Source organism: Leopardus geoffroyi, chromosome A1, assembly GCF_018350155.1.
Source record: "Leopardus geoffroyi isolate Oge1 chromosome A1, O.geoffroyi_Oge1_pat1.0, whole genome shotgun sequence".
In the NCBI taxonomy this organism is placed as follows: domain Eukaryota; kingdom Metazoa; phylum Chordata; class Mammalia; order Carnivora; family Felidae; genus Leopardus; species Leopardus geoffroyi.
The window spans coordinates 135,916,398-135,943,719 of record NC_059326.1 but is presented as its reverse complement, the minus strand read 5'-3'; the positions used below and the strand labels follow the sequence as shown (position 1 = coordinate 135,943,719).

General features: G+C 42.6%; 1 protein-coding gene across 4 annotated transcripts; it reads right to left on the bottom strand.

The window, feature by feature from the left end:
* Positions 1-830: 830 nt before the first annotated feature.
* On the bottom strand, positions 831-27,110 carry MARVELD2 (MARVEL domain containing 2). Of its 4 annotated transcripts, none has more exons than XM_045446169.1 (8): positions 27,004-27,110; positions 21,929-22,042; positions 20,076-21,239; positions 17,461-17,496; positions 8,103-8,251; positions 7,515-7,686; positions 3,452-3,502; positions 831-2,644 (listed from the first exon to the last, which is right to left on the bottom strand). In XM_045446169.1, the coding sequence occupies exons 3-8, from the start codon at positions 21,222-21,224 to the stop codon at positions 2,522-2,524; spliced, it is 1,680 nt and encodes a 559-aa protein (XP_045302125.1). In that variant the 5' UTR covers positions 21,225-21,239; positions 21,929-22,042; positions 27,004-27,110; the 3' UTR covers positions 831-2,521. The 4 variants fall into 4 exon arrangements, with proteins under 4 accessions (XP_045302125.1, XP_045302108.1, XP_045302119.1 ...); XM_045446152.1 differs by having other exon boundaries at positions 26,817-27,047; XM_045446163.1 differs by lacking the exon at positions 21,929-22,042 and having other exon boundaries at positions 27,004-27,108.
* Between the last annotated feature and the right edge of the window lie 212 nt (positions 27,111-27,322).

Genomic DNA, 27,322 nt, shown 5'->3' with positions numbered 1-27,322 from the left:
TGAATCTCACAACTTGCCAAAAATGACTGCTATGGGTTAAATTGTATCCTTACCCCCCAAAAAGTTCTAACCTCTGGTATGTCCAGAATGTGACGTTATTTGGAAAGAGGGTCTTTGCAGGTGCAGTTAGTTAACATGAGGGCATAGTAGAGAGGATGAGTTCCTAATCTAATATGACTAGTGTCCTAAGAAGATAGCCACGTGAAGACAGAGACACCAGAAGGCAATGTGAAGGCGGAGGACTGGGATGATTAATACATAAGCCAAGGAACACCAAAGATGGCCAGCCAACTACCAGGAGCTAGGAAGGATTTCCCTACAGGTTTCAGAGAGAGCTTGGCTCTGCTGACACCTGGATTTCAAGCCCCTGCCTGCAGAACCGTGAGACAATAGATTTCTGTTATTTTAAGCCACTCAGCCTGTGGTGCACGGTGGCCTTGGCTTTGAATTTTTGCAAATAATGGGGGAGGAGGAAACTGTCACCTGAACATCATGACCTACAGGTTTTCAATGACTTTCCAGTTTATTTTCTGATAATAGAAAACATTTTCAAGAACATGCCCAGTCAACACAGGAATGCTAGAAAAGCAAACAATAAAGGGCATGCATGGGGCACCTGGGTGGCTCAATCAGTTAAGTGTCCGACTTTGGCTCAGGTCATGATCTCAAAGTTTTTGAGTTTGAGCCCCGTGTTGGGATCTCTTGCTATCGGTACAGAACCCGTTTTGGATCCTGTGTCCCCCTCTCTCTCTGCCCCTCTCCTGTTTGTGCTCTCTTTCTCACTCAAAAATAAACATTTAAAAATAAGTAAATAAATGGTACACACAAAAAACAAGTAATTGAAATTTTAATATGCCCAGGTATTGACATAAAAAATTTAAAAAGTCAGTGTTACAGCATTGGTTTTTCAAAGGTTAACATTTATAATTAGAGTTAAATTAAATTTCACAAAGTTAAATCTAACACTTCATTTCAATACAAATCTAACTCTTTATAATCTATCAAAATGGTATTATTTCATGTTAGTTTTCCTCTTCTTAAAGCACTGGTATGCATCTTAAGTGAAATGTTAACATGGAGCCCCAATATGTAAAACAGAAGGTGAAGCTGTTGCAGTTGAGGGGACTTTAGAGGGGCCTCACTCTTCCCTAGGTGTCACCTGCTAAGTTGCTTAGGGCCTAAAGCATAGTCCGAGAGCCATGGAATTAAAATATTAACAATAAACGCTAAGATTTCAATGATAAAGAAAAACTAGGAAGTCCATTTAGTATGCAACACTTTTTAAGCCTCTTGCTTTTCCACATGCTTTTCTTTGGTTTCATCACTTTAGTAAATTCTTTGAACATCACTTGTTTGAATGGCAGCTACGTTAAGCAGAAATTGTACTTCTGCACCTAGGAAACTATCTCCAAGATAGATGCTGTGGAATAGCAATAATAACAGTGATTTTTTAAAAACATTTTTTCAGGTAGTCCACTGTTCATACTGATAAAAACAAAACATTTTTCATGAATAAAGCCCCAAAGCCAAGATAATGCTTAGGAAGACAAAACATCACAATAAGTCAAAAGGAGGTCCCAAGTAAAAGTAAGATCATGGGGCCTTAGAGGGACACCCAAACAGGACAGAAAACGCAACAATGGTCACACATACCTCACACTGAATGTATACAGGAATGGCTGGGCTGTGGGGATGTGGACATATGTGCCCAGTGACACTGATGAACGAGAGGAAAGATGTGGTGGACCCCAATGGGCACAGATCCACAAGGAAGCATCCGCTTAAGGCTACGTGTGGTTAAGAGTTATTAACAGCAAAGAAAGAAATTCATGAGACACGTGGGACTTGCGGTTAGCTGGCTGAACTTGCCCATTAAAAACCTTTCCTTGCTAGTTTGTTCATGTCACAATCACTGCTACAGATTTCATACACTCTAAGGTACTGTGTATAATGTGCCAGGGTCTATTCTAAGTGCTTTACAAATATTAACTCATCTAATCCTCATAACAACCCTACAAGGAAGGCACTATTATCAGCTCCATTTTTACAGACGAGAAAATAGGCACAGAGAGATTAAGCAACTTGCCCAAGCTCATAAGACTTAAAAATGTGGATCTCAGATTCAAATCCCTTTCAAGAGAAGAAATCACACTTGGGCTGGAAGAGAAATGTGTCCTAGAGAAATCCCAGGCGTGGCCTGAGTGAAAAAGGAAAATGCGGCACCAGAATTGATACTCTTATGTGTCCATCACACTGCAAGGGTATGATCTCTAAGCTACTTTTAACAAGATAAATATAAAATGTACACAGATGAACATACCATTTCTTACCCTTGGTAAATCCGAATCTGTTTTGAAATGTGTCAAGTGGAATCATACTATCATAACATGGCTGACTGGCTACACCAATTAAAAGCCGATGCCGGAAGCACATGCTTTTCTCTATCATAGACTAGCATGAAAAAGACAGTAAATAAATAGTAAGTTTAATATAAAAAAAAAAAAGTGGTTTCAAACAAGGGTTAAGAATAACCTTGTACATTCCAATTCATTACTTTATCATATTCTTGAATTCTTTGCTTTATGTGAGAAAGTTTATTCTTTAGATAATCACAGCGCTCTTTTTTTTCCAGAAATGTAGGATCCTGAAAAAGAAACACAGCCATTATTTTAGCCTCCAGTTTCCTCAGTGAAGAACACAGAAACAGACATCATCATCCAGAAAATGATCGTTCATGGGAGAGTTTCTGCAACAGATTTCAAAATCTTCCTGGTAAGAAGAGCATGTCTCTACATTTTTAAAATAGATTTTACTTTTTACAATAGTGTTAGTTTCACAGCAAAATTGAGTGGGAAATACAGAGAGCTGAGACAACTTTAACTTTGGTAGTTTAAATTATATCAAGGAGCAAATAATAAGTGCAGAAAAAGATTAATAAAAGCTCTCTCCAGGCTCTACTTCTCTGTGCAATTAAGTTAAGGATGGAGTGACAAACACAAAATAACTTAATCTTTTCGAAGGAAATGTCAGTGAAAAGTTCTATATTGGGTGTTCATTTCCCTACGTTGCTAAGCCAGGATGTAAAAGAAGACAAAGGGAAGAAAAGGTATTCAGGAGCTACTTATGTTCTCTAGTAAGTACCATCTTAACAAATACTAAAAAAGAGGAGCGCCTGGGTGGCACAGTTGGTTGAGCGTTGACTCTTGATTTTGGCTCAGGTCATGTTCCCAGGCTCGTGGGATCGACCCCAGGGTCAGACTCTGCACTGACAGCACAGAGCATGCTTGGGATTCTCTCTCCTTCTCTCTCTCTCAAAATAAATAAACAGAAAAAAAAAAAAAAAAAGAAATACTAAAAAAGAACTACTTTAGCTGAGAGAATCTAAGGTCTGTCAACTCACCACGGCACCTGGATGAGAAAATACTTTGAAGAAGAAAATGGTTTTACTCACATTCTTTTTTTTCTTAAACTCTTCATGGATTCTTGAAATTCTTTCATGTTCCTAAAAATAATATATTGTATACTTCAATTAAAACACCAGGATTTACTCAAATCATATCTCAAGAATGTCTCAGAAGTACACTGGGAATTAGAACAAAAAATAATTTTTATCTAAGACTATAATGAAAATATCCACACACTAAAATTCAATTCAATGGATACAGATTAGATGGTTTACCACTCACCACACACTGGGATCTAGGGGTGAAGAGAGAGAAAGGCCCCCGCCTGTGTGAAACCAGAACTGAGTCTCAGGGCCACTGCTTGCCAGGTGTCTGACCCTGAGCAAGCTACTCATCCTGAGGCTCACTTTCCTTACTGGGAACATGGAAATAATAACCACAAGGACCTCATAAGGTTGTGAGAAGCTGTACTTATTTGAAATGATACTTATAAAGTGCTTGGTATGTAATAACTACATTATACACCGGGACTAAGAGGTTGAGACTATTCAATTTTCAAAAATAACTAATAGAAGGTTCCTTCTAACTTTAAGTTTTATAGTAAATTTGAAGTTACTTAATGGATTGAACCAAAGGGAACAGATTACTAGAACAATGCCCTCATTTATCTATGTAAACCAGTGCTTTAGAGTTGTCAAACACTGTAAACCTAATACATAAAAGAGAAAATATAATAATTTATAGTTCTAAAAGCCTCCTGAGAACATTTTTTTCATCACCCACCCGTATCCTTTTTGCAATACATTTTGATTCTTCAGTGTCTTTTGTATGAGTTTCAATTGTGTTTTCATCCTTTGCCAGCATCGAGATGACCTTGGTAATTCAACTGTCACCTGTATGAATGGGTCCTGGCCTGGAAGTAAACTAGCTGCCTGGGGCCAGGGGTGCTGTGCTGGAGACACAGCACAGATAAAAGCTGCAAAACCTCTCCTAGAGTCTGTCACAGAAACTGAATTTCAGACAGTGAGGACCAGAGAGATTATTTTGAACATTATTTCTATTTTGTGGGCTTATAAAAGTTACGTGATTAATTTTTCAAGGGCACACAACCAGGTTTGTGAGAGAACGTGTGCCTGCAAATGGGCCCGCTGTGCTTGGAAACACCCCTCCCTGGGGACCTGGTGGGAAATGAACGGGCCTGGCAGGCCCCCACCCATGGCAAACCTCAGCCTGTGGCCGAGGAGATGTTAAATTTTGTGATACAATTAATATTTCTATTTTATTATTATTTGTAAAATTTTTTAATGTTTATTTATTTTTGAGAGAGAGAGAGAGAGAGAGACAGAGTGAGAGTGGAGGAGGGACAGGGAGAGAGGGAAACAGAATCCGAAGCAGGCTCCAGGCTCTGAGCTGTCAGCACAGAGCCCCACACAGGGCTTGAACTCACGAACTGCGAGATCATGACCTGAGCTGAAGCTGAACGCTCAACCAACTGAGCCACCCCAGTGCCCCTAATATTTCTACTTTAGATAAGAACTAGAGGAGACACTGAGACTGTGGCCTTTTCATCTGGTTACTTACTTGCCATGCTGTGTACAAACCAGAGGAAATGACTATTGTTGATACTGTACAGAAATATCATGGGAAGGCCGAGTCTCAGCCCCTACCAGAATTAGGACTTTATACCTCTCAGGTGCAGACCCACATGCCTGAGCCCTTGCCCATCACACAAAGCCCATACACCGGAGTCCACTGGGTCTAGACTCAAAGACTCCACTGCACAACTGGATTGCTCAGCATCTTATCTGTCAACCAGCTTGCTCTTCCCAGCCTGAGCCAATCCAGTTTCCTGGGGCCTGCTCATTCCTTCCTGCACTCCTTTAAGGGCCTGTAAATTTGGGCGTCCTTCTTGGACCTATGGACCTTGCTTGTTTTTCAAGTGGTACTAACTGACCCTTGACCTACAGTATTTGCTGGATTTCTCCTGCTTCCTGGTGCCAGTATGTCACAGATAACACCATTCCATTGCTCCAGGATTGGGAAAATGTTACTACTCTGGTTATTTTGGCTTAGAGAGCTCGTAATTACAAATGATTTAAATGTACACTTAAAAGTTTATCGTTGGGGCGCCTGAGTGGCTCAGTCGGTTGAGTGTCTGACTTCGGCTCAGGTCTTGATCTGACGTCTCTTCGTTTGAGCCCCATATCGGGCTCTGCGCTAACAGCCTGGAGCATGCTTTGGATTCTAGGTCTTCCTCTCTCTCTGCTGCTCCCCTGCTCGCGCTCTATGTCTCTCTCTCTCTCTCTCTCTCTCAAAAATAAATAAAAACATTAAAAAATAAATTTTTAAAAAAGTTTGTGGTCGGGGTGCCTGGGTGGCTTGGTTGGTTACACGTCCGACTTCGGCTCAGGTCATGATCTCACGGTCTGTGAGTTCGAGCCCCGTGTCGGGCTCTGTGCTGACAGCTCAGAGCCTGGAGCCTGTTTCAGATTCTGTGTCTCCCTTTCTCTCTGCCCCTCCCCTGTTCATGCCCTGTCTCTCTCTGTCTCAAAAATAAATAAACGTTAAAAAAAATTAAAAAAAAAAAAAGTTTGTGGTCAAAACAAAGATGCTCAGTCAATATGGATTTCAGGAGCACTATATATACATATATATATTAGTTACATACATACATTGAGTTGTTTGACATTTGTTAAAAATGTTGTGTGAGTTTTAAAAATTTGAAATACAAGGATCCCTGGGTGGTAAAGCCGACTGAGTATCTGACTCTTGATTTTGGCTCAGGTCATCATTTCACAGTTTGTGGAGCCTGCTTAAGATTCTTTCTCTTTCTCTTTCCTACTGCCCCTCTCCCTTGCTCATGCTCTCTCTCTCTTTTTGAAATAAAAAAAATTAAAATTAAAAATTTGAATTATATGAATAATAGATTAACACATTGTCTTTTAAAATGATAGGATATTACACACAAAAGTTCATAGCATTATTCATAACAGCCAAAAACTAGAAACAACCAAAGTGTCCATCAGCTGATAAACGGATAAATGAAATGTGGTATATAGATACAATGGAATAAATACCATAAAAAGGAATGAAATCCCGAATATTCCTACAATATAAATGAACCTTAAAAACATTATAAAAAGAAGCCAGACACAAAAGGCCACATATTAAATCATCCCATTCATATGAAGAGTTTGAAATAAATCCATACAGACAAAAAGTACATTAACAATGGTCAGTGATTGGAGGGGGGAGGGAATGGGGAGTGTGTGCTGATGAGTATGGCGTTTCTTTCTGGGGTGATGAAAACGTTCTGGAATTAGGGGGTGGTAATGGTTACACAACTTTGTGAATGAACTAAAATTCACTGAATTGTTCATTTTAAAAGGGTGAATTTTATATGTGAATTTTGCCTCAATAAAAAATGTACATCTGAGAAAAAAAAGTGCCACTGATTATCAGGGCATCCTGACTTCAGAAATATTAACATGCAAAACCACCCCACAAACTCCAGAGCATTACAGAAAATGCTTGAGTCCCTGGTGACTGGCGTCTCCTCCCTGGTTCCCTCTGTCACAATCATGGTTATCAGTCTGATGGGATGAGCTAACAGCTCAGATCAACTCTCTGTCCTTACCATTGTGTTCTTTGGACCTGGGGTGGTAACCGCTTGGCTGTTACTTATCCCTGGAGAACGCACGACCCCTGGTAGCTCCCCTACACACACCCCTGTGTGAATAAATCTTTTTCAAATTAGTTGGAGTGTGCCACCCGTCTCCTTTTGGACCCTGACGGATTCAGTACGGACCTGAGGAACACTGACATTTTGCTTTCATAAAAAAATAAAATGACTGTTTTATAACTGTGTATAATTATTTAGTAATTGAGGGCAAAAGACACAAAATTATATAATGTGAACTGTAATCCGGACTAGTCCCTTCGAAGATCTCAAATGACTTTCCCAGACACAGACAGCAAATGTACCCAGTTATTATGGCTTCCCCATATCGACCTGAAGAAAACTCAGATTTTTCGCTTCCTCTCTCACTGCTCCTCCTAGATTTTACGCTTCCTCTTTCAGTGCTCCTCCCAGGCACTGTGGGTACTGACCTGTTGGTTTTCCGAACAACGTGGCAATCTGCTCATCACTGCATCCAGCTCATCAAACTTCCTCAAGACGGCTTGGACTTCTGCAGAAAGCTCTTTGTACTCTGAAAACTGGTCTTGGAACACAGCTTTATAGCGTTCTCGTTCATCATCTGTCTGAATCACAGGGTATTTTCTGCGGGAAAAAATTGGCCAGCGATGTAACTTTTTCACTGAAACGGACTGAATGGGAAATCAGCTTAGCTCTTTCCTCACTGACCACACCGTATCTTCAATTCAATGTACTACCTCTCAGGGAACAAACAGCTGAGAGAGAGGGAGAGAGGGAGAAAGGGAGAGAGGGAGAGACAGACTCTGAAGCAGGCTCCAGGCTCTGAGCTGTCAGCACAGAGCCTGACACAGGGCTCAAACTCACAAACCGTGAGATCATGACCTGAGCCGAAGTCAGACGCTTGGCTGACTGAGCCACCCAGGCGCCCCTGGATACAAATGATCTTAAGCAGAGAGCATTAGCTTGGAGACAAACAGGAAAATGAAATGCCCAAATGGAATCTCTCCATTTCTACCTCGAAGAAGGACTTAGACACTCACGCCACATAGTCGGGCATCACGATAGGTTTAGGAATGTGGCCTGGGGGAATGTGCCCACTTAGTAGCTCAGGCTTCATTTTTGTTGGTCTCAATTCTTTGAAATTAGCTTCTTGGTCTCTCTGTCTGTCAACACCAGTGGCCATTTCACACTGCAGTTAGGGAGGAAAAGAAGATTTATTTGTAAACAGATGCAGAAGAAGAAGAACAAAACCACGACTTTATTTCTTAGAAGAAAATGGTGGGGAGAAGGAGTAGGAAGTAGAAGCAGAAATTAATACTTCGCTTTAGAATTACAGGTTTTATAGTCACAAAGTTGTTCTGAATGCTTTCGTAATGGCTAAAGGGAACCACATTGCAATACAGGAGTACATAACAGTACAAAACAATCGTGTGGATGTCAAATGTGGAGGATGAAATGTTAAATGTAGGGTCTTAAGTAGTTTATTTAGGATTTATACCTCAATTAGCTATAAAAGAATACAAAATGTAGTTCAAAATAAGAAGTTCATGGGCGCCAGGTGGCTCAGTCAGTTAAGCATCTGACCCTTGATTTCAGCTCAGGTCATGATCTCACGGTTCATGAGATTGAGCCCGCACTGGGCTCTGCACTGACAGAGTCTGCTTGAGATTCTCTCCCTCCCCCTCTCTCTGCCCCTCTCTGGCTCACATGCACTCTCTCTCTCTCAAAATAAATAAGTAAACTTGAAAAAAAAAAAAAAAAAGAAATTCAGAGATGAAAATGGAACAAGGCTACTTAAACAGCAAGAGAAAAAATGACAGGGGAACTTGAGATGAATGAACTACCAGTAGCCACTGAGTAGGTCAGAAAGGGAAACAAGTTACATTGTCTTCATTACCTGAAATGGAAAACAAGCAAACCCAAGGGAAAGGCAGTGAAGGTCTTTCAGTTGTCCAAGAGTTCTGAACCTGTGATTCCCTGGTTTAAGTCATTCTGGTTTCTAGACTGGAGAGTTCATAGAGGCCTTTTTAGTAAAAAAATGGTACATTTCAAAAGAGGGGAAACAGCACAAAATGAAGTGGCCCAGAGAGGAAGTATCAGGACAGGCTTTCAAGCACTAAAATACCGACATATGGGAAGCAGAGATGCAAAGGCCCAGGGGAACCCATTCTAGAATGAGCAGGCTAACATGGGTATGTAGCTTTGGGGAGAGACTGTTCAGGAACCCCACTGGGCAGTGCCCAGAATACCAACCATGCTGGCGAGGCCTGTGGATGCCAGGAGAGGGGTTTCTATTTTACACAGAAAGAAGCAAGGTTCAGAGAAGTTAGGTATATTTTCTAGAGCCTCACAGCTGGGAAGTGGAAAAGCCACAATTAAAACCCAGAATTTTGGGGTCACCTGGGTGGCTCAGTCAGTTAAGCTTCTGACTCTTGATTTCGGTTCAGGTCACAATCTCCTGGTAATGAGATCTAGCCCAGTGTTGGGCTCTGCACTGAGAGTGGAACTTGCTTAAGATTTTCTCTGTCTGGGGGCACCTGAGTGGCTCAGTTGGTTAAGTGTCTGACTTCGGCTCAAGCCATGATCTCATAGCTCCTGGGTTTGAGCCCCACATTATGCTCAGAGACTGGAGACTGCTTCGGATTCTCTGTTCCTTCCTCTCTGCCCCTCTGCCATTCATGCCCCCTCTGTCTGTCTCTCTCTCAAAAATAAAATAAACATTAAAAAAAAATTTTTTTTAAAGATTCTGTCTCTCTCTGCCCCTCTCCCCTGCTTAGGCTCTCCCTGCCCGCCCCCAAAAACAACAAAAAAAAAAAACCCAGAACTTTTTGGGGCTTTAAGGAATAACACAAAGAAGGTTTACGTAAATGCATACTGTTCAAGCCTCAATTCTGACAGCATGCTAGAAACGGTTGATTTCTCATTAGAGCAGTAAGCCCCCCTCCACTGACCCCTCTTTGGGACTTCAGCAGACACTTGCTGAATTAAACTTGCTGAACTAAACTGAGAGCAGCTTGGGCAGGGGGCAACTTGGCTGAAAACAAACTGCAACACAGGATTTTAAAACTTTGCTCTTTACCTTACCAGGCAGCTTTAAAATCCTTTTGTTTCCTGATTTCCCTATCTCTGAGGCTGCCTCTGAGGTTTGGTTTAAGATTAGCTCACACATTAGATGGTGAGGCTGCTAAACCAGCATTGGGGAAGGGTTGGAGAGGAGAAGCTGGGCCCAAGGCACCCAGGGTGACAGCTGGAAGGGGAACCAGATCATCTTGGTGCAGAAGGCATGCCTGGCCACTGGGCCCCAAACAGCAAGAATTCAAGCGCAGAGCAGGAAATCCCAAGGAAAGGAGATTAAACAAGAGTATTTCAGGGAACAGCTCCTGAGGTTAGTATTTATTCTCCTTTGTTCTCCACTGCTTGGGATGCCATTTCTTCATCCTACTGAATTCTTAATGTGTTTGATCTTGATAGTGAATCATGGTATTAAATTAGGGGGACCTTTTTTGGCTTAAATAAATGGATCTCTATTTCATGGCATCCCTTTTTAGCTTCTAAATAGTTAACAACCCATTTCCCACACAGCTCACTGAAGGAGCTATGAAGCATGGTGACTCTCTAGAGCTTAGCGGCAGCCGCAGGTACCAAACTCGGGTTTCCAGGTCAAAATCATAATTTCTGCCCAGGCAGTCACAGTGGGCAGGAGAGTCCATAGGAGGGCGGTTGTTGTTTGTTTGCGTCTAGGTCAAGTTTTTCAAGCAGGAACTATTCATTTTCCTTACTTGCCTATCCCTAGTTGTAAGATTCACTTTTTAATTTGAAAAGGGAGCTTTAAGGGGCGTCTGGGTGGCTCAGTTGGCTAAGCATCTGACTTCGGCCCAGGTTATGATCTCATGGTCAGTGAGTTTGAGCTGAGCTTCGGGCTCTGTGCTGACAGCTCACAGCCTGGAGCCTGCTTTGGATTCTGTACCTCCCTCTCTCTCTGCCCCTTTCCCACTCATGTTCTGTCTCTCTCTCAAAGATAAATACATAAACATGAAGAAAAAAAAAAAAAAAAACAACTTAAAAAAATAAAAAAAAAGGGAGTTTTAAAGAAGTCAGAGTAGTTTCACAGTAGTTTCCGTGCTGTCATCTGCTTTAAATTTTTTTGTTTTTATGCTCTTAACTTGTTTTTGGGTGAATGTCACTGACCCTAAGTTTCAGAAAACCTTATTGAGAAAAAAAAAAATCTGAAAGCACACATAAGACAAAGAATCAAAACCTCATCAGGCTTTTAATTTTTTTTTTTAATGTTTATTTATTTTTGAGACAGAGAGACAGAGCATGAAAGGGGGAGGGGCAGAGAGAGAGGGAGACACAGAATCCGAAACAGGCTCCAGGCTCTGAGCTGTCAGCCCAGAGCCTGACGTGGGGCTCGAACTCACAGACTGCGAGATCGTGACCTGAGCTGAAGTCGGATGCTTAACCGACTGAGCCAACCAGGCGCCCCTCATTAGGCTTTTATCAGATGGATGTGTTGGGCTCCACAGCCCTGGAACACATCACTCTCAAACCGTATCCGTGACTACAAACACATGGCCCGAGATTTCAGATGACCTTTCTTTGCTTCTAGCAAAAATGAATGTCGTCAGCAAATATCAAAAAAGCTTTATCATGAGGCAAGAGAAAGTAATTAAGCAACGGGGTAAGTAATGCTATGGTTATAATTACTAAGCTTTTCAAATTAAAAAATGTATTGGGGAGGGGGGGAAAGATGGGTGAAGAGGAGAGGGAGGTGCAGGCTTCCAGTTATGGAACGAGTAAGTCACGGGGATGAAAGGCACAGCATAAGGAATAGAGTCAATGACACTGGAACAGTGTTGTACGGTGAGAGATGGCAGTTACACTTGTGAGCAGAGCATAACGTAGAGAGATGCTGAATCGCTATGTTGTATGCCTGAAAGTAATTAACAGTGTGTGTCGACTTCAATAAAAAAATGTTTTAAATAAAAACGGGCTGAATATGCTGCCAAGTTAGAAATAGTGTACATTTGTCCAAATGCTGAGTCTCTCTCCCTCTGAGCATAGAATACAATGGTGCAGAGGCCCCGGTCCCAAACCCACACCATCACCTTCAATGCTCAGATTAGATTCTCACTTTTCTGGCTTGGAAAAAAACCTGTTCTGCACTTAGGGAGTTATTAGAAATTTTTTCTGCCTCTGTTTGATCTTACTTTATGTCTGTATATTTATTTTTAAAAATGATCTTATTTGCTTTTCAAAAAGTATATTTATTAAAATACAAAATAAGAAGTTATAGTCTAGGAAAAAGCTCCAAACAAGGGACAGGAAACAAGGGACAGCTCAGAGAGGATGCATAATTTCCTCAGAATCATGGAGTTACTAGTAATAAAACTCAGATTTGCCTGATTCCAAAGTTTATTTTGTTCATCATACCACTGCCTCTCCTGTGGTAGGCTGCCAATTCTTACTAAGAACTGGGAAGGGAGCTGGTGGAAATCAAACCCAGTGAGAAGCTGGAGATCCAACCTTTTCTAAAAGGTTTCTAGCAGGTAAGTCCAATAGAGATTCCTCAATTAAGTCATGAGATTCCCTCTCACAGAAGTTTGCCTCTAGAACACACCTAATTGTAGATCCATAATGATTCATTTCCCAGGAAAAGAGCCCCATGAAAGGACATCTTTTGCATTCAGCAACCATATCTTGAAAGAGTATAAATTAACTGGATTGGTATGATTTTTCTTTTTTTTTTTTTTTAATTTATTTTGAGAGAGAGAGAGAGAGAGAGCATGTACGAGAGGGGAAGTGGGGAGAGAGAGAGAGAGAGAGAGAGAGAGAGAATCCCAAGCAGGCTCCGTGCTGTCAGCACAGAGCGTGACATGGGGCTCAAACCCATGAACCACGAACTGTGAAATCATGACCTGAGCTGAAATCAAGAGTCTGATGCTTAACTGACTGAGCCACCCAGGCGCCTCTGGATTGGTATGATTTTCAAAGGAGTTCTAGGAATGGGGGTTCCAACTCCACTAAGGTTATTTCTGACTATTCCAGGACCCCTCGGGAGCTGGGACCCTGCAACACACCCTGGACGTGATGCGTACCAGCCTTCTAAGGCAGCCTGGAAGAGGTACTCTGGAACTTGCTTGCAGATTTCCCTAACCCTGTCCTACCTGTGGAATCTGCTTTAGCCACATTCTCACCAAACCAGGATGCTGACCACCCTAGCATCTGGGGCAACTCCCCCCCAATTCAGCCAAACCTTTCAGGTGGACTCTACTCTGCACTCAACCCCACTGGTAAATCCCATGACCTCAAAGGGACTGACGAGGAAGCCCATAAATTCCACCATGGCAAACAATGACCACCATTGCCACATCGCTGTCACACTGCAGCCCCATTAAACAGCCCTGTCCAGCTTGTTGCTTAACAATTAACATCTGCGAAGTGCACACCACCTTCAACCCCCACAAAGCAAACAGATTAAGTCCCTGAGGATGATCTGAAACATACTTTTTTTTTTTTTTTAAGTTTATTTATTTATTTTGAGAGGGGTGCAGAGAGCGGGAAAGAGAGAATCCCAAGCGGGCTCTGCGCTGTCAGCGTGAAGCTCGAAGCAGGGCTTGAACTCACAAACCACGAGATCATGACCTGAGCCGAAACCAAGAGTCTGACCCTCAAAACAACTGAGCCACCCAGGCGCCACCCCCATGAAATATACTTCTTAATGCTAGCACTCTAACTTGCTAACTCTGGTATCACGTTACACTATCACCTGTTAACAAGTTTGTAGACCCCTTTCCGTTATAAATAGCCTTTGTAATCCTGATTCATCTTCTAAACCAAAGTCCTTTTAAACATGATTATTCTCCGTGCGGTGAGCACTATGTTAGGACTCTCATTGGGCTGAGAGGCAGCAATGATGGTCATTCCTGGCCAGGGTGGGATTCAAGAGTTTCGGAGTCAGTCCCTTTGAGGGAGTAGAACTTCCCAAATGGTTAAGGTGGTACTAGAAACCTGGAATGAGAGTACCGGCAACGGTCTGCCCAAGACGCTCTGATGAGGACTCTCCACGGGGAAGACTGCTCTCTTCATTTGGTCAAACTTATTTACGTCTCAGTACTAACACTGGAAGGCAGCCCATAGGTAAGTTAGGGAAGCTGCACCTAAATCTCAAAGGGCCAGTGTTATTAATTAAATAAACATCAGGTTTACACTGCTCATCTCAATTTTATGTATGTATGTATGCAGGCTCCATGCCTAGCGCAAAGCCCAGAGCTCAAACTCACAACCCTGAAGTCAAGACCTGAGTCGATATCAAGAGTTGGACATTTAACCAACTGAGCCACCCAGGCACCCCTGAAGTATTTGTTAGTTTAATTCGTTAAAAGCTTTTAAAATTTTGAAGGGGGACCTGGGTGGTTCAGCGTCCAACTCTTGATTTCAGCTCAGGTCATGATCTCACTATTTGTGGGATCTCCACGGAGAGCACAAAGCGTGCCTGGCATTCTCCTTCTCTCTGCCCCTCCCTACTTGCCCTTGTGTATGCATGTGTTCTTTTTCTCTCAGAATAAACATTAAAAATAGATAGATAGAGGGGCGCCTGGGTGGCGCAGTCGGTTAAGCATCCGACTTCAGCCAGGTCACCATCTCGCGGTCCGTGAGTTCGAGCCCTGCGTCGGGCTTTGGGCTGATGGCTCAGAGCCTGGAGCCTGTTTCCGATTCTGTGTCTCCCTCTCTCTCTGCCCCTCCCCTGTTCATGCTCTGTCTTTCTCTGTCCCAAAAATAAATAAAGGTTGGAAAAAAAAATTAAAAAAAAAAAAAAAAGATAGATAGATAGATAAATAAATAAATAAATCCCTTACTTCACTGTGAATAAAACATTTTCATACAGTATTTGTGTTAAAATATAGAGAATAAAGTTAAAAAGAACCTATAGGGGTGGCTGGGTGGCTCTGTTGGTTAAACGTCCAACTCTTGATATAGACTCAGGTCATGATCTCATGGTTGTGGGATCAAGCCCTATATTCGGCTCCATGCTGAGCACAGAGCCTGCTTGGGATTCTCTCTCCCTCTCCCCCTGACCCTCCCCTGCTCATGCTCTCTCTCTCTTAAAATAAATAAATAAACAAATAAATAAACTTTAAAAGCAAAAAAGATCCTGGGCACCTGAGTGGCTCAGTCAGTTACTTAACTGACTCAGTTTTGGCTCAGGTCATGATCTCACAATTTTGTGAGCTGGAGCCCCACATCGGGCTCTGTGCTGACAGTGGAGGGTCTGCTTGTGATTCGCTTTCTCTCCCTCAGTCTCTACCCCTCCCCCGCTCACACTGTATCTGTCTCTCTCAAAATGAATAAACTTCAAAAAAACCCCAAAAAACCTATGAAAGGTATTTTTAAAATGCATTCACTTAAAGGACTTGTATAAATTAGCAACTTAGTAAAAAAGTGGACAGGATACAGTTTAACAGGGAAGGAAAAGCAAACATAATACATTAAAAATGCTCAATCTCACTCCTTATAAGAGAAATGTAAATTACAACTATATTAGATATCATTTTTCACCTATCAGGTTGACAAATGTCAAGAAATTTCCTAACACACTGTGTTGGTCAAGGTGTGAGGTAGCCCGTGGTGCTGCTGGGAGTACAAATTGGCAAAACCTCTATCAGGCAACCTGGTAGTCAAAATAAACACGTGCATTTCTTCTAATCCAGGAATTTCCTTCTCAGAATTTATCTTTCAGGTGCACTTACACATATCTGGAAGGAAGTATGTACAAGCATATACTTGGATGTATACAGTTATTCACTGCAGCACTGTTTTTAATACAGAAAGATTGGAAACAACTTAAATGGTCATTAAAAAATTTTTTTTAATGTTTATTTATTTTTGACAGAGATAGAGAGAGAGGAAGCAAGCAAACAAGCGGGGGAGGGGTATAGAGAGAGGGAGACAGAGAATCCAAAGCAGGCTCCAGGATCCGAGCTGTCAGCACAGAGCCCAACATGGGGCTTGAACCCAGGAACTGTGAGATCATGACCTGAGCTGAAGTCGGATGCTTAACCGACTGAACCACCCAGGCATTCCATAAATGGTCATTTATGGTTAGGTAAATTATGTAACATCCATATAATGCAATACTATATATATATAGCTATAAAAAGAGAATGCAGAACTTCTTTATGTATTAATAAGGAAACATCTCAAGAAACATATTGTTAAGTGAAAAAAAAGGGACGCATGTAACTGTGTATGGGATGGCAATGTGAAAGGGGGAGTTAAGCAAATATATATACATTTTACATATGCGTATATATGTAATATGTATGTATAATATAAACAGATATCTGAAAGGAAACACAAGGCACTGATAACACTGGTTCCTTCCAAGTGGGAGAGCTGGGAAGCTGAGACAGAGGAGTGAGAGAAGACTTTGTATTAAAGACCCCTTTGAATTTTTTTTGTTTGTTTTTGAGAGAGAGAGAGAGAGAGAGAGGGAGGGAGGGAAGGAGGGGTTGCAGAGAGAGGGGGGTACAGAGGATCTGAAGCAGGCTCCACACTGACAGAAGAGAGCCTGATGTGGGACTCACACTCATGAACCATGAGATCGTGATCTAAGCCAAAGTCTGATGCTCAACCAACCTAGCCACCCAGGCGCCCTTGAGAGCCTTTTGAATTTTGAACCAAGTAAATATACTCCCTTTTCAAAGAAACAAACAAATCCAAAGTCTGGACTCTCAACCTCTTGCTTAGAAATAATACCTAATATTTTTAAAAAAGGACTTTTCAATGAGGTAAAATTATGATAATATATTAGGTTTTTACATATGTGTATATAAGTATAATAACAGCATCTCATTTAATTCTCTCAGCAAACATGTGATGTAGAAATTATTATTATTATTCCGATTTTACAGACGAAATTAAGGCATGGAAAGTTAAATACCTTGCCTATTGTCACACTATTAGTAAATTCCGGAATAGGAATTTTCTTCCTGACACAACAAAATTTAGCATCTGAAAACAAGATGAGAAGGTCAGAAAAGAATGTCAAAGAACTTTAAAGAGACTAAAAAAAGTTTGAGAGAATCTCCTTTACTTAAAAAAATTAAATTTTAAACATATAAGGAGAATCAACTGTTCACGGGTTCAACTAACAAAATGAAAAGACACTATAAAAACTATAAAAGCCATAACTTTGCCCAATAAACACCATGTGCATGTCTAATTTGATCCTCTCATTATGAGAAAAAAGTTGAAAGTTAAACTCCATGTTCAGTTAGGAACTCAATGTAATAGATACACTTTCACAGACAGATGATCTACTCTGCAGGTAAACAGATAAGAGAGAAGTATTTAACAAATCTAGACATAAAATAATAATGTGAACTTTATTCTTACCATTTTCCTTTTTGATGGCAATGATGGCTCACTTATCTGGAACAAAAAAGAGTTAAAATGACTTTTCAAAGGTGTGTGAGGGTACTGTGTTAATATTTTCATCCATTTGCATTTATAGCCCAATCTCAACTTCACAGAGGTCAGTTCTCTGCTTGACAGATGCTCCTCCCCCTCACCTGGGCGACTTTCGATTGGCTGGAGGAGAGCCAGAGGAGGGATAACGATAACCTCTAGTCAGTCAGGAACAGACAGCAGGGTTGGAGTACAGACATGATAGAGACTATCAGGTAAAGTGCTTTGAATTACCTAGAGATTTTATTTATTCTTGGCTCCCAATACCTTGTGCAATTAAAGAGCTGGAAACAGAGACTGTTATAAAATTAACAGAAAAAACCCATAGGCCAGAATAGCTTCTAATTATTAAGAAGTCACAGCAACACCCAAACTGGGACCACCTCCTATGGCAGGGGTAATTCAAGTCTCATCAACCATTGGAAAAAGTCTGATGGGAACAAGTTTTGAGAAAGGAAAAAGAAATGAATATATCATGTCGATAATTATAATCCTATTCATGAAGAATTTTGAAACAACATTAAGAACTCTGTTGTTACTAAACTTACATAAAATTATGAGGAAATGTGGGTGTTTCACTATCTGGATTTCATACTGATTGAATCTGAAATTCTCTATTTTGTATACACAGATGTAAAATTAAGAAATATGCTTAATGTGCTAAGATAAATCTTGAGAAATAACTTGAATCTAGGGGCACCTGGGTGGCTCAGTCGGTTGGGCGTCCGACTTCAGCTCAGGTCATGATCTCACGGTTTGTGGGTTCGGGCCCCGCATCATCTCTCTGCTGACAGCTCTGAGCCTGGAGCCTACCTCGGATTCTGTGTCTCCCTTTCTCTCTGCCCCTCCCCTACTCATACTCTGTCTCTCTCTCTCAAAAATAAATAATAAATATTAAAAAAAAAAAAAAAAAAAAAAAAACAACCTGACTCTGTGTGGAGTTCCAGTAAGATTAATATATTGTGATGAGAGAATATGGATCACATTGCAACATGTTGAGGTTCATCGTACAAACACAAGGTACTTGTTATAAAATTAGTCAAGTTTTATGTGTAAAGATTCATGTAAAAGAGTAAACACAAACTACACAGATCAGTGAGCAAATAAATAGGTTACTGAGTACTTTTTTTTTTTTTTAATGTTTATTTATTTTTGAGACAGAGAGAGACAGAGCATGAATGGGGACAGGTCAGAGAGAGAGGGAGACACAGAATCTGAAGCAGGCTCCAGGCTCCAAGCTGTCAGCACAGAGCCTGATGCGGGGCTCGAACTCACAGACTGTGAGATCACGACCTGAGCCAAAGTAGGAGGCTTAACCAACTGAGCCACCCAGGTGCTCCTGTTCAAAAAATTTTAAATATGGCTTTTATATAAGCTTATCCCTCAGGTATTGTTATTATATTATTATTATTAATTCTCCTCCTTCTTATATTTAATTAGTTAAATCCTACAAATAAAAACAAGTGCCAGACTCCCATTCTAATTTTGGCAACACTCTTTTCCCCAAAGTAAGAATGAAACATCAAAATGCCCAGGCAAGTGTTCAGAGTATGTTCATGACCACTCAGCCTCTTGATACTTGAAAAAATCAAAGACGGTTCACTGTATTCTTTTTTTTTTTTTTTTAATGTTTATTTTTAACACGAGACAGAGAGAGACAGAGCATGAACAGGGGAGGGTCAGAGAGAGAGGGAGACACAGAATCGGAAGCAGGCTCCAGGCTCTGAGCTGTCAGCACAGAGCCCTACGTGGGGCTCGAACTCACGGACTGTGAGATCATGACCTGAGCCGAAGTCGGACGCTTAACCGACTGAGACACCCAGGCGCCCCCGGTTCACTGTATTCTTACTTCACTTTATTTAAGTCACCGGAAGAAAGTGTCACTCATCATAACATGTAAATAAGCACTTTTTCCTTATAATTGAAAAGTTATTTTTTTTTTAGTTAAGCTTTACCATATTAAAGAATCAACACTGTTCTTAAACTTACTTTAACGGGGAGACATTTATTGTACTGAATATGGTCTTATTCTTAGTTGTAAGAATCAGTAGCTGTGTTTTCCCCTTAAGCATCACAGACATAACGCAATCGACAAACTATATACTGTATTTACATGTCTGGTACCTACCTGCAATGTTCTAGAACAGTGACACACCAGAGTGGGAGATCCCACCCAAAGCAGGTCAATGAGGTCGGATTCTTGAACTTCAGATCATTAAAACAAAAAGGTTGGGGGGGGGGGCACCTGGGTGGCTCGGTCAGTTAAATGCCTGACTCCTCATTTCAGCTCAGGTCATGATCCCATGGTTCATGAGATCAGGCCCTGTGTCAGGTTTTGCACTGACAGCAGGGAGACTGCTTGGGATTCTCTCTCTCACCCTCTGCCCCTACCCGACTCACATGCTCTCTCTCTCAAAATAAACAACATAAACTTAAAAAAGCCTTTTATAAAATTTTTGTTTTAAGAACTATGTATATTTAACAAGGGGATAAATAACAGGAAAAAAATTAAAAATGAAATGAAGGATTATGAAGTTCCTTACCTCCTGCTGTTCCATGTATTCCCTATGTCTCCGAGCTGCCTCATGCCTCCATAACTTTAGGCAAACCAAAGCACTAACGAGATAAACAATCATGGTGACAAACAGGAAGATCATCGCTGCTATCTGTCCTCCTTCTACCCGGCAGAACAATGCATTCATCGGTGTATTGAATAATGGATAGTAGCAGAGTCCACCTCGGTTGGTATCATTCACATAGACTATGGCTGCAGCCATATACAAAATAAACAAGGCAACGTTAATTCCAAATTCGGTCAGAGGCCACCAGTTAGAATCCAAAAGAATGGTCCGATAATACATGGACATGCCAAGAACCAGAATAATAACAGTGGCGATCCAAGCTAATCCAGCAACCACGAGTACAAAAGGGGTTTTGGGGCCACTGTAGTAATAGCCCCCGTATGTACTGCCCAGGCCACCGAGGCCTCCCATGCCATAGGGCTGTGAATATCCGAACAAGTTATACCACTCGCTGTCCTTGTAAATGTAAGCCGTGACACAGGCAAAGACACCAGCTCCCAAGAGCAGCTCCACCACACCCAGAATTCGCAGCAGGCCTGCCCACGACTTCATGTAGGAATACCTCAGGTTATACTCCTCCACCTTCTCACTATACGTTCGGGCTGTCTGTGTGTGGCGGCCTAGTGAACCGTAGGGGTCGTGGGGAAACATTGCCTCAGCCTCTTTCGGGGAACTGAAGGTTCCTTCTGACCCTCCGTAAGGATCTTTGTCGGAGTTGGGGGGTGAACGGTGGTTTGGTCTTGCTGGAGAGGATGGAGGTGAACACTCCACTCCATCGGAGATGTATCTGATGTCAGACACCGGCTTATCCCATCCCAGGTCCTTTTTCTTCCCTCTGAAGAAGTTCTTCCAGGACTCAGGGACAAAGCGTCTTACGGGTTTGAGATCTGGCGCTATGGCCGGTTCCTCTGTGTCACTTGAGTAGAAGTCTGGGCCGAATGGTGGCTGTAATGGGAGAGGGGGTGGTGGCAAGGGATCAGCGCTCACGGCCAGCTCACTGTCATGAAGAGTCTGGAGGGTTCCTATGGTGCCATCTTGATAGGGTGAGTCCCTTGGGACCTCATCATAGTGCCTGTCCCGAATCTTGCATCTTCCATCACTGGACGACATTTGTGATTTTTACACCTGTGGCCAAGAAAAAAGTTATCACTTATGCCTAGTTATTTATTCTTTCAACGATGCTGATTTTATCCACTTACTGGAAGATGATCATATTTAGGAAACCAATATGATCATGTCTAACGATCATGATATGTAAAAATGATAACATAAACAGGTATATTTTAAACATATGCGGGGCGCCTGGGTGGCTCAGTCGGTTAAGCGTCTGACTTCAGCTCAGGTCATGATCTCACGGTTCGTGAGTTTGAGCCCCGCGTCAGGCTCTGTGCTGACAGCTCAGAGCCTGGAGCCTGTTTCAGATTCTGTGTCTCCCTCTCTCTCTCTGACCCTCCCCCATTCATGCTCTGTTTCTCTCTGTATCAAAAGTAAATAAACGTTAAAAAAAAAAAAAAAACTTTAAAAAAAACATATGTAACATACTAGCCAGGGATATCATCATCGTTCTATATGATTTTACGGGGAATCAAAATTTAAAATCTTAGTTCTGAATTAAAACATTGATAAGTCTAACTTACCTTACGAGCCCTATGAACAACGGACTGTAAACACCATAACGGAAACCAAATTTTAACAATACAGGATACTGACACACCCCAAATAGAATCCTTTCTTCAAACATCTAAATCAAAATATTTAATAGTTTGGGCATACCAAAGTTTGACGGGTCAGCAAATTCTCTTCATTTTCATTACCTCAAATCTGCTTTGGAAAGGCCTGGGAGAAGCAGTCTGATAAACACAGGGAGTGAAGAGCACCTTTCTTTCTTAAATCAGGGAAGTCAGTGTAGAGGACTTGCTTCTTCCACTCTAAAATATTAACACTTCATATTAGATTTTGAAATTTTTTTCTTAATGTTTATTTACTTTTGAGACAATAGTAAGCGAGAGACAGAGTGCAAGCAGCAGAGGGGTAGACAGAGGGAGAAACAGAATCTGAAGCGGGCTCCAGGCTCTGAGCTGTCAGCCCAGGGCCGGATGTGGGGCTCGAACTTACGAACCATGAGATCATGACCTGAGCCGAAGTCGGATGCTTAACCGACTGAGCCACTCAGGCGCCCCTTAGATTTTGAAATTTGAAAACTCACAGGAAAAAAAAAAAGCCACCAAAGCTTAAGATTCCCCGAAAGTACAACACAGAACAGCCATGTATATCATGTATGTCACTCTTTCCAGTGCAGCCACCTCAAGGTGATCTGCTGTTGCCATAATGACACTCAGAAAGTATCTCAGAGGGGGTTTGAGCTACCTAAAAAATAAAGCACAGAAAAAGCACTTTCACTAAACCCGTTTGATTTCTTTCACACAATCAATGACCTGGACACGTATAAAAAAGGAGGACACTTTCTGCTAATGTAACTACTAGGTTTAAGGCACAATGAATTTCTCCCTCATATTGCTCATGAAGCAAGTATTTGCTAAAGCAAGTTATCTCCCTCATAAAGCAAGTATTTGCTAAAGGCTCACCGGCCATATAGCATTGTACTTGGTACCATGAAGGTCTCAAATTTTAAATGAAGAATCCTGCCTTTATGGTGTTGAACCATTTAGAAATTCCTAAGGCTTTTTCTCCCCCTAATGTTTATTTTTAAGAGAGAGAGAGACAGAGCGTGAGCAGAGAGAGAGAGGGAGACACAGAATCTGAAGCAGGTTCCAGGCTGCTCACAGATCCCAACGTGGGGTCCGAATTCATGAACTGCGAGATCATGACCCGAGCCAAAGTCAGATGCTTAACCAATTGAGCCACCCAGGTGCCCCAGCTTTTTTTTTTTTTTTTTTAAAGTTTCTTTATTTATTTTGAGAGAGAGAAAGAGAAGGAATGAGCAGGGGAGTGACAGAGAGAGAGAGGGAGAGAGAGAGAGAATTCCAGCAGGTTCCACACTGTCAGCTTGGGAGCCTGATGTGGGGCTTGATTTCACAAACCATGAGATAGTGACCTGAGCCGAAATCAAGAGTCAGACGTTTAACTGAACCACCCAGGCACCCCCTAAGGCTTTGTTTTTTTGTTTTTTTTTTTAAGTTTATTTTTTAAATTTATTTTGAGAGAAAGAGCAAGCAACAGCCAGGAAGGGACTGAGAGAGAGAGGGAGACAGAATCCCAAGCAGGCTCTTTGCTGACTCAGGGACTGAACCCACAAATCGTGAGATCATGACCTGAGCTGAAACCAAGAGCAGGACGCTTAACTGAGTGAGCCACCCAGGGTTCTACTAAGGCTTTGTTTTATTTTATTTTGTAAAATGGAGACCTATCATTCAACAAATATTTGCCAAACATCTACCATGTACCAGGCACACTGAAAGTGTATCAGTGAACAAAACCAACTGAAATCCCTGCCTTCATGGAAATTAAATCTCAAAGAAGGGATAAAAGATGATAGATAAGGGAAGTGAAAGACATCTGATCAGATGGTAAGGAACTAAGAATGGTGAGAAGGTACTTTGTGGGCAGGATATTATAATTCTAAATAGAACGACACTGGAAGTCTCCATAGAGAATATGACATGTGAATACACAAATGAAGGATGTGAAGGAGGAAGCCAGACAGGTTATCAGGGGAAGAGGTCCAGGCTGCAGGAGGTCCAGCCACTGCAAAAGCCTTGAGGTGGGAGTGCTCAGCAAGTTCAAGAACTATTAAGTCATGGAGGACAATGGGGCAGCAAGTAGTAACAGAGAGGAGAGGGTAAGTAGTAGAATTAAGTCCATTTGAATCACTAGGGTCTTGAAAACCATTGGAAAGAATTCTGGCTATTACTGGAAGTGAGATGAAAAGCCAATGGAGCATTTTGAGTAGAGAAGCGACAGGATCTGACTTATTTTATTTTTTTAATTTTTATTTTTGAGAGAAAGAGACACAGAGTGTGAGCAGGGAAGGGGCAGAGAGAGAGGGAGACACAGAATCTGAAGCAGGCTCCAGGCTCCAAGCTGTCAGCGCTGAGTCTGACGCCGGACTTGAACCATGAACTGTGAGATTGTCATCTGAGCCAAAGTCGGACACTCAACCGACTGAGCCACCTAGGTGCCCCAGGATCTGACTTGTTTTAATAGGATCACTCTGGATGCTATGTCAATGGTACGCTCCAGGAGACAAGGGAGAAAACAGGGAGAATGGCTAAGAGGCAACAGATTTAGTCCAAAGGACCACGGTGATAACAATAGAGATAAAAAGAAGTCAGATTTTTAAATACAGGGAATTAATTTTTTTTTCCTATAGAAACATTCAAACATAATAAAAAGTGGAAAGAATAGCATTATGAACCCTTATGTACCCATCAACCAGCTTCAATAATTATCAATTTATGACCAATCTTCTTTCCTCTATACCTCCTACTTATTCCTTCTGCCAATAGATTGCTTTGAAGCAAATCTCAGACACGAGATCATTTCATACGCAACATTTCTCCACCCCTCCAGTTTAACCCTAGGTATAAGCAGTCTGAAGAGTTTGAAGATACCCATTAGAAATCCAGGTAGAGAGGGGCGCCTGGGTGACTCAGTCGGTTAAGCTTCTGACTTCAGCTCACGTCATGATCTCAGGGTTTGTGGGTTCCAGTCCCTCTGTGCTATCAGCACAGAGCCTACTTCAGATCCTCTGTCTTCCTCACTCTCTGCCTCTCCCCCTGCCCCTCTCTCTCTCTCAAAAATAAATAAAAACATTAAAAAAATGTAAAAAAAAAAAAAAAAATCCAGGCAGATACATCCAGTAGGCAGTACACACACAGAAAGGTAAGTAATACCATAGATTAGATACAATCACCCAAGGAATAGGTGAAAATGGAGAGTTCTAAATTTCTGGGTCTTTTAGTGAGGCACTCCAATTAAACAAAATTTTTTTAGGGGTGCCTGGGTGGCTCAGTCGGTTGAGCATCCAACTTCAGCTCAGGTCATGATCTCACAGTTTGTAGTTCAAGCCCTGTGCTGACAGCTCGGAGCCTGGAGCCTGGAGCCTGTTTCGGACTCCTTGTCTCCCTCTCTCTCTGCCCCTCCCCCTCTCATGCAAGGTCTCTGAAAAATGAATACAACCTTTAAAAAAAATTAAAAAAAAATTTTTTTAACGTTTGTTTATTTTTGAGAGTGAGAGAGAGGGAGAGTGGGAGAGAGAGAGAGACAGGGCATGAGCAGGGGAGGGGCAGAGAGAGAGAGAAAGAGGCAGACACAGAATCTGAAGCAGGCTCCAGGCTCTGGGCTGTCAGTACAGAACCTGAGGTGAAGCTTAACCCACCAACAGTGAGATTATGACCTGAGCGCAAGTCTGATGGTTAACCAGCTGAGCCACCCAGACATCCCTGGGGTACTCCAATTTTAGAGAATTAACTCTGAAAGTCCCAGCATGGTGCCCAAAGTGGCAGCTCTATAAATGACATCAATTAAGGATTATTTTTGTCTCTGTCATTTAGCTCATCTGTGTCTAAAAACATAGAAAAAAAATTTTTTTCTTAACCTTGTTTACATTTTTAAATAGTTTTTAAAGTTTTATTTATTGCGAGAGAGAGAGAGAGAGAGAGAGCGCGCGCAAGCAGGGTAAGGGCAGAAAGAGACAATCTTAAGCAGGCTCCACAGTGAGCGTGGAGCCCTATACGGGGCTGGATCCCACCCTACAACCTGATCATGACCTGAGCGGAAATCAAGAGTCAGACGCTCAACCCACCAAGCCATCCATGGGCCCCTGATACATACCCATGTAAAGGATATCCTTGCTTAATTTAACACACAGGTAAAAAAAAAAAAAAAAGTGTGCTTCATTGTAATGGGTTTACCTTATCTTCATCAATGCAAAGTGGCTCATTTGAATTAGACTATCTTATTCACGTTTAAATAAAATACAAAAACAATAAATTTGAAGAATCATGCAATTAACATAACACATGATTTTAGAAGGGAATGGTCAGCGGTATTTTATCACGTTAGTTATCTGGCTACCCCTCCTGTATGGTTCAGGGTGTCACTGAGAGCCCACTTGGATTCAGCATGCTGAGGCACAGTGGGTCTTTGTTTTGGTCAAGCCCCTGGACCCTGACTCCATTCTGTTGGAACTCACAGCTCTGAACGCCACATCGGTGGGAGGAGAAATGGTTTCCCCCAGGAAAGTGACACGGCAACCGAACTCGGTAGCCTCTCCAAAAACAGAATCATCGCTTTAGCCAGCTTTAAAGTTTTGCTGGGCCCAAGATATGTTTCTGCTCTTCCTAGGGGTTGGGAAAGCTCCCTGAGGGTTTTAACCCACGCGTGAGTGCCATGGGACACCCAGCATCTTCGCTGGGGTCTCCCTCGAGCCTGCCGTTTCGCGTCCGGTCCCAGAATCCCGTTCAGTCTTCGGCTCTGCCCACCCCAGGGAACTACCCCAGGGAGCGCTCCTGCTTCGCGTCCCAGGGAAAACCCATTCTCAGTCTTCCGAGATGACGCCCCAAAGCGGCCGGAACTAAGTTGGTGCCCTGGTCAGGATAGGAGGATCCCCGCGCCAGGGAAGGGCGGCGCCCTCGCGGCCGGCGGGGCGCGTCTCGCGGCGCACCTGTGTCCCTTGGATGAAAGCGCGCTAGTTGAGGGGCCCTCCTGACGCGCTGGCCCCGTTCTTCCCGTGGCCCTTACCTCTCTCCGCGCCGCCGTCTGGTCTCGGCCGAAGGTTATGGCGGGGCTGAAAGGAGAGCGCAGCAGGACCAGGAGCGCGCTGAGAGCCCACGGCCTCGCCCTCCCGACCCGCGCACCTGCCGGGGGCCGCCGGGCCCTCCCCGCCCACGGCCGAATCACGTAGGCCCCACCCCTCGCGCCCCCTCACCTGCGCGGCCGCCGGGAAGAGCGCGCTCGCCGCCCGCGGCGCCGAAACCAGGCTCAGCTCCCGGGGCGGAGCCGAGCCACGTTTGCCCCGCCCGGCTTTGTCGGGACCGGACTCCCGCTAGGAGCCAGGGAGGGTCGGGCACCGCCCCCGCACCTCAGAGCTGCTGTTACAAACCCGCGCCGCGCATGCGCATACATGGCTTGGAAAGGTAGTGAAGGTGAGATCCACCGACCTCCAGAGTTCTCTTTGCAAGGTTCTCTTACTTTTCTGAAAAGTGTTAACAATGGATAAAGGAGATTCATGTATTATGCCCAATGAT

Excerpts from the sequence above, each read along its gene's own strand:
- MARVELD2 (XM_045446169.1), bottom strand. The coding sequence starts at position 21,224 with ATGTCGTCCAGTGATGGAAGATGCAAGATTCGGGACAGGCACTATGAT. Across the intron at positions 8,252-17,460 it reads TGCCATCAAAAAGGAAAATG|TGTGAAATGGCCACTGGTGT; the intron begins GTAAGAATAAAG and ends CCCTAACTGCAG. Across the intron at positions 2,645-3,451 it reads AGTTTAAGAAAAAAAAGAAT|GATCCTACATTTCTGGAAAA; the intron begins GTGAGTAAAACC and ends TTTCTTTTTCAG.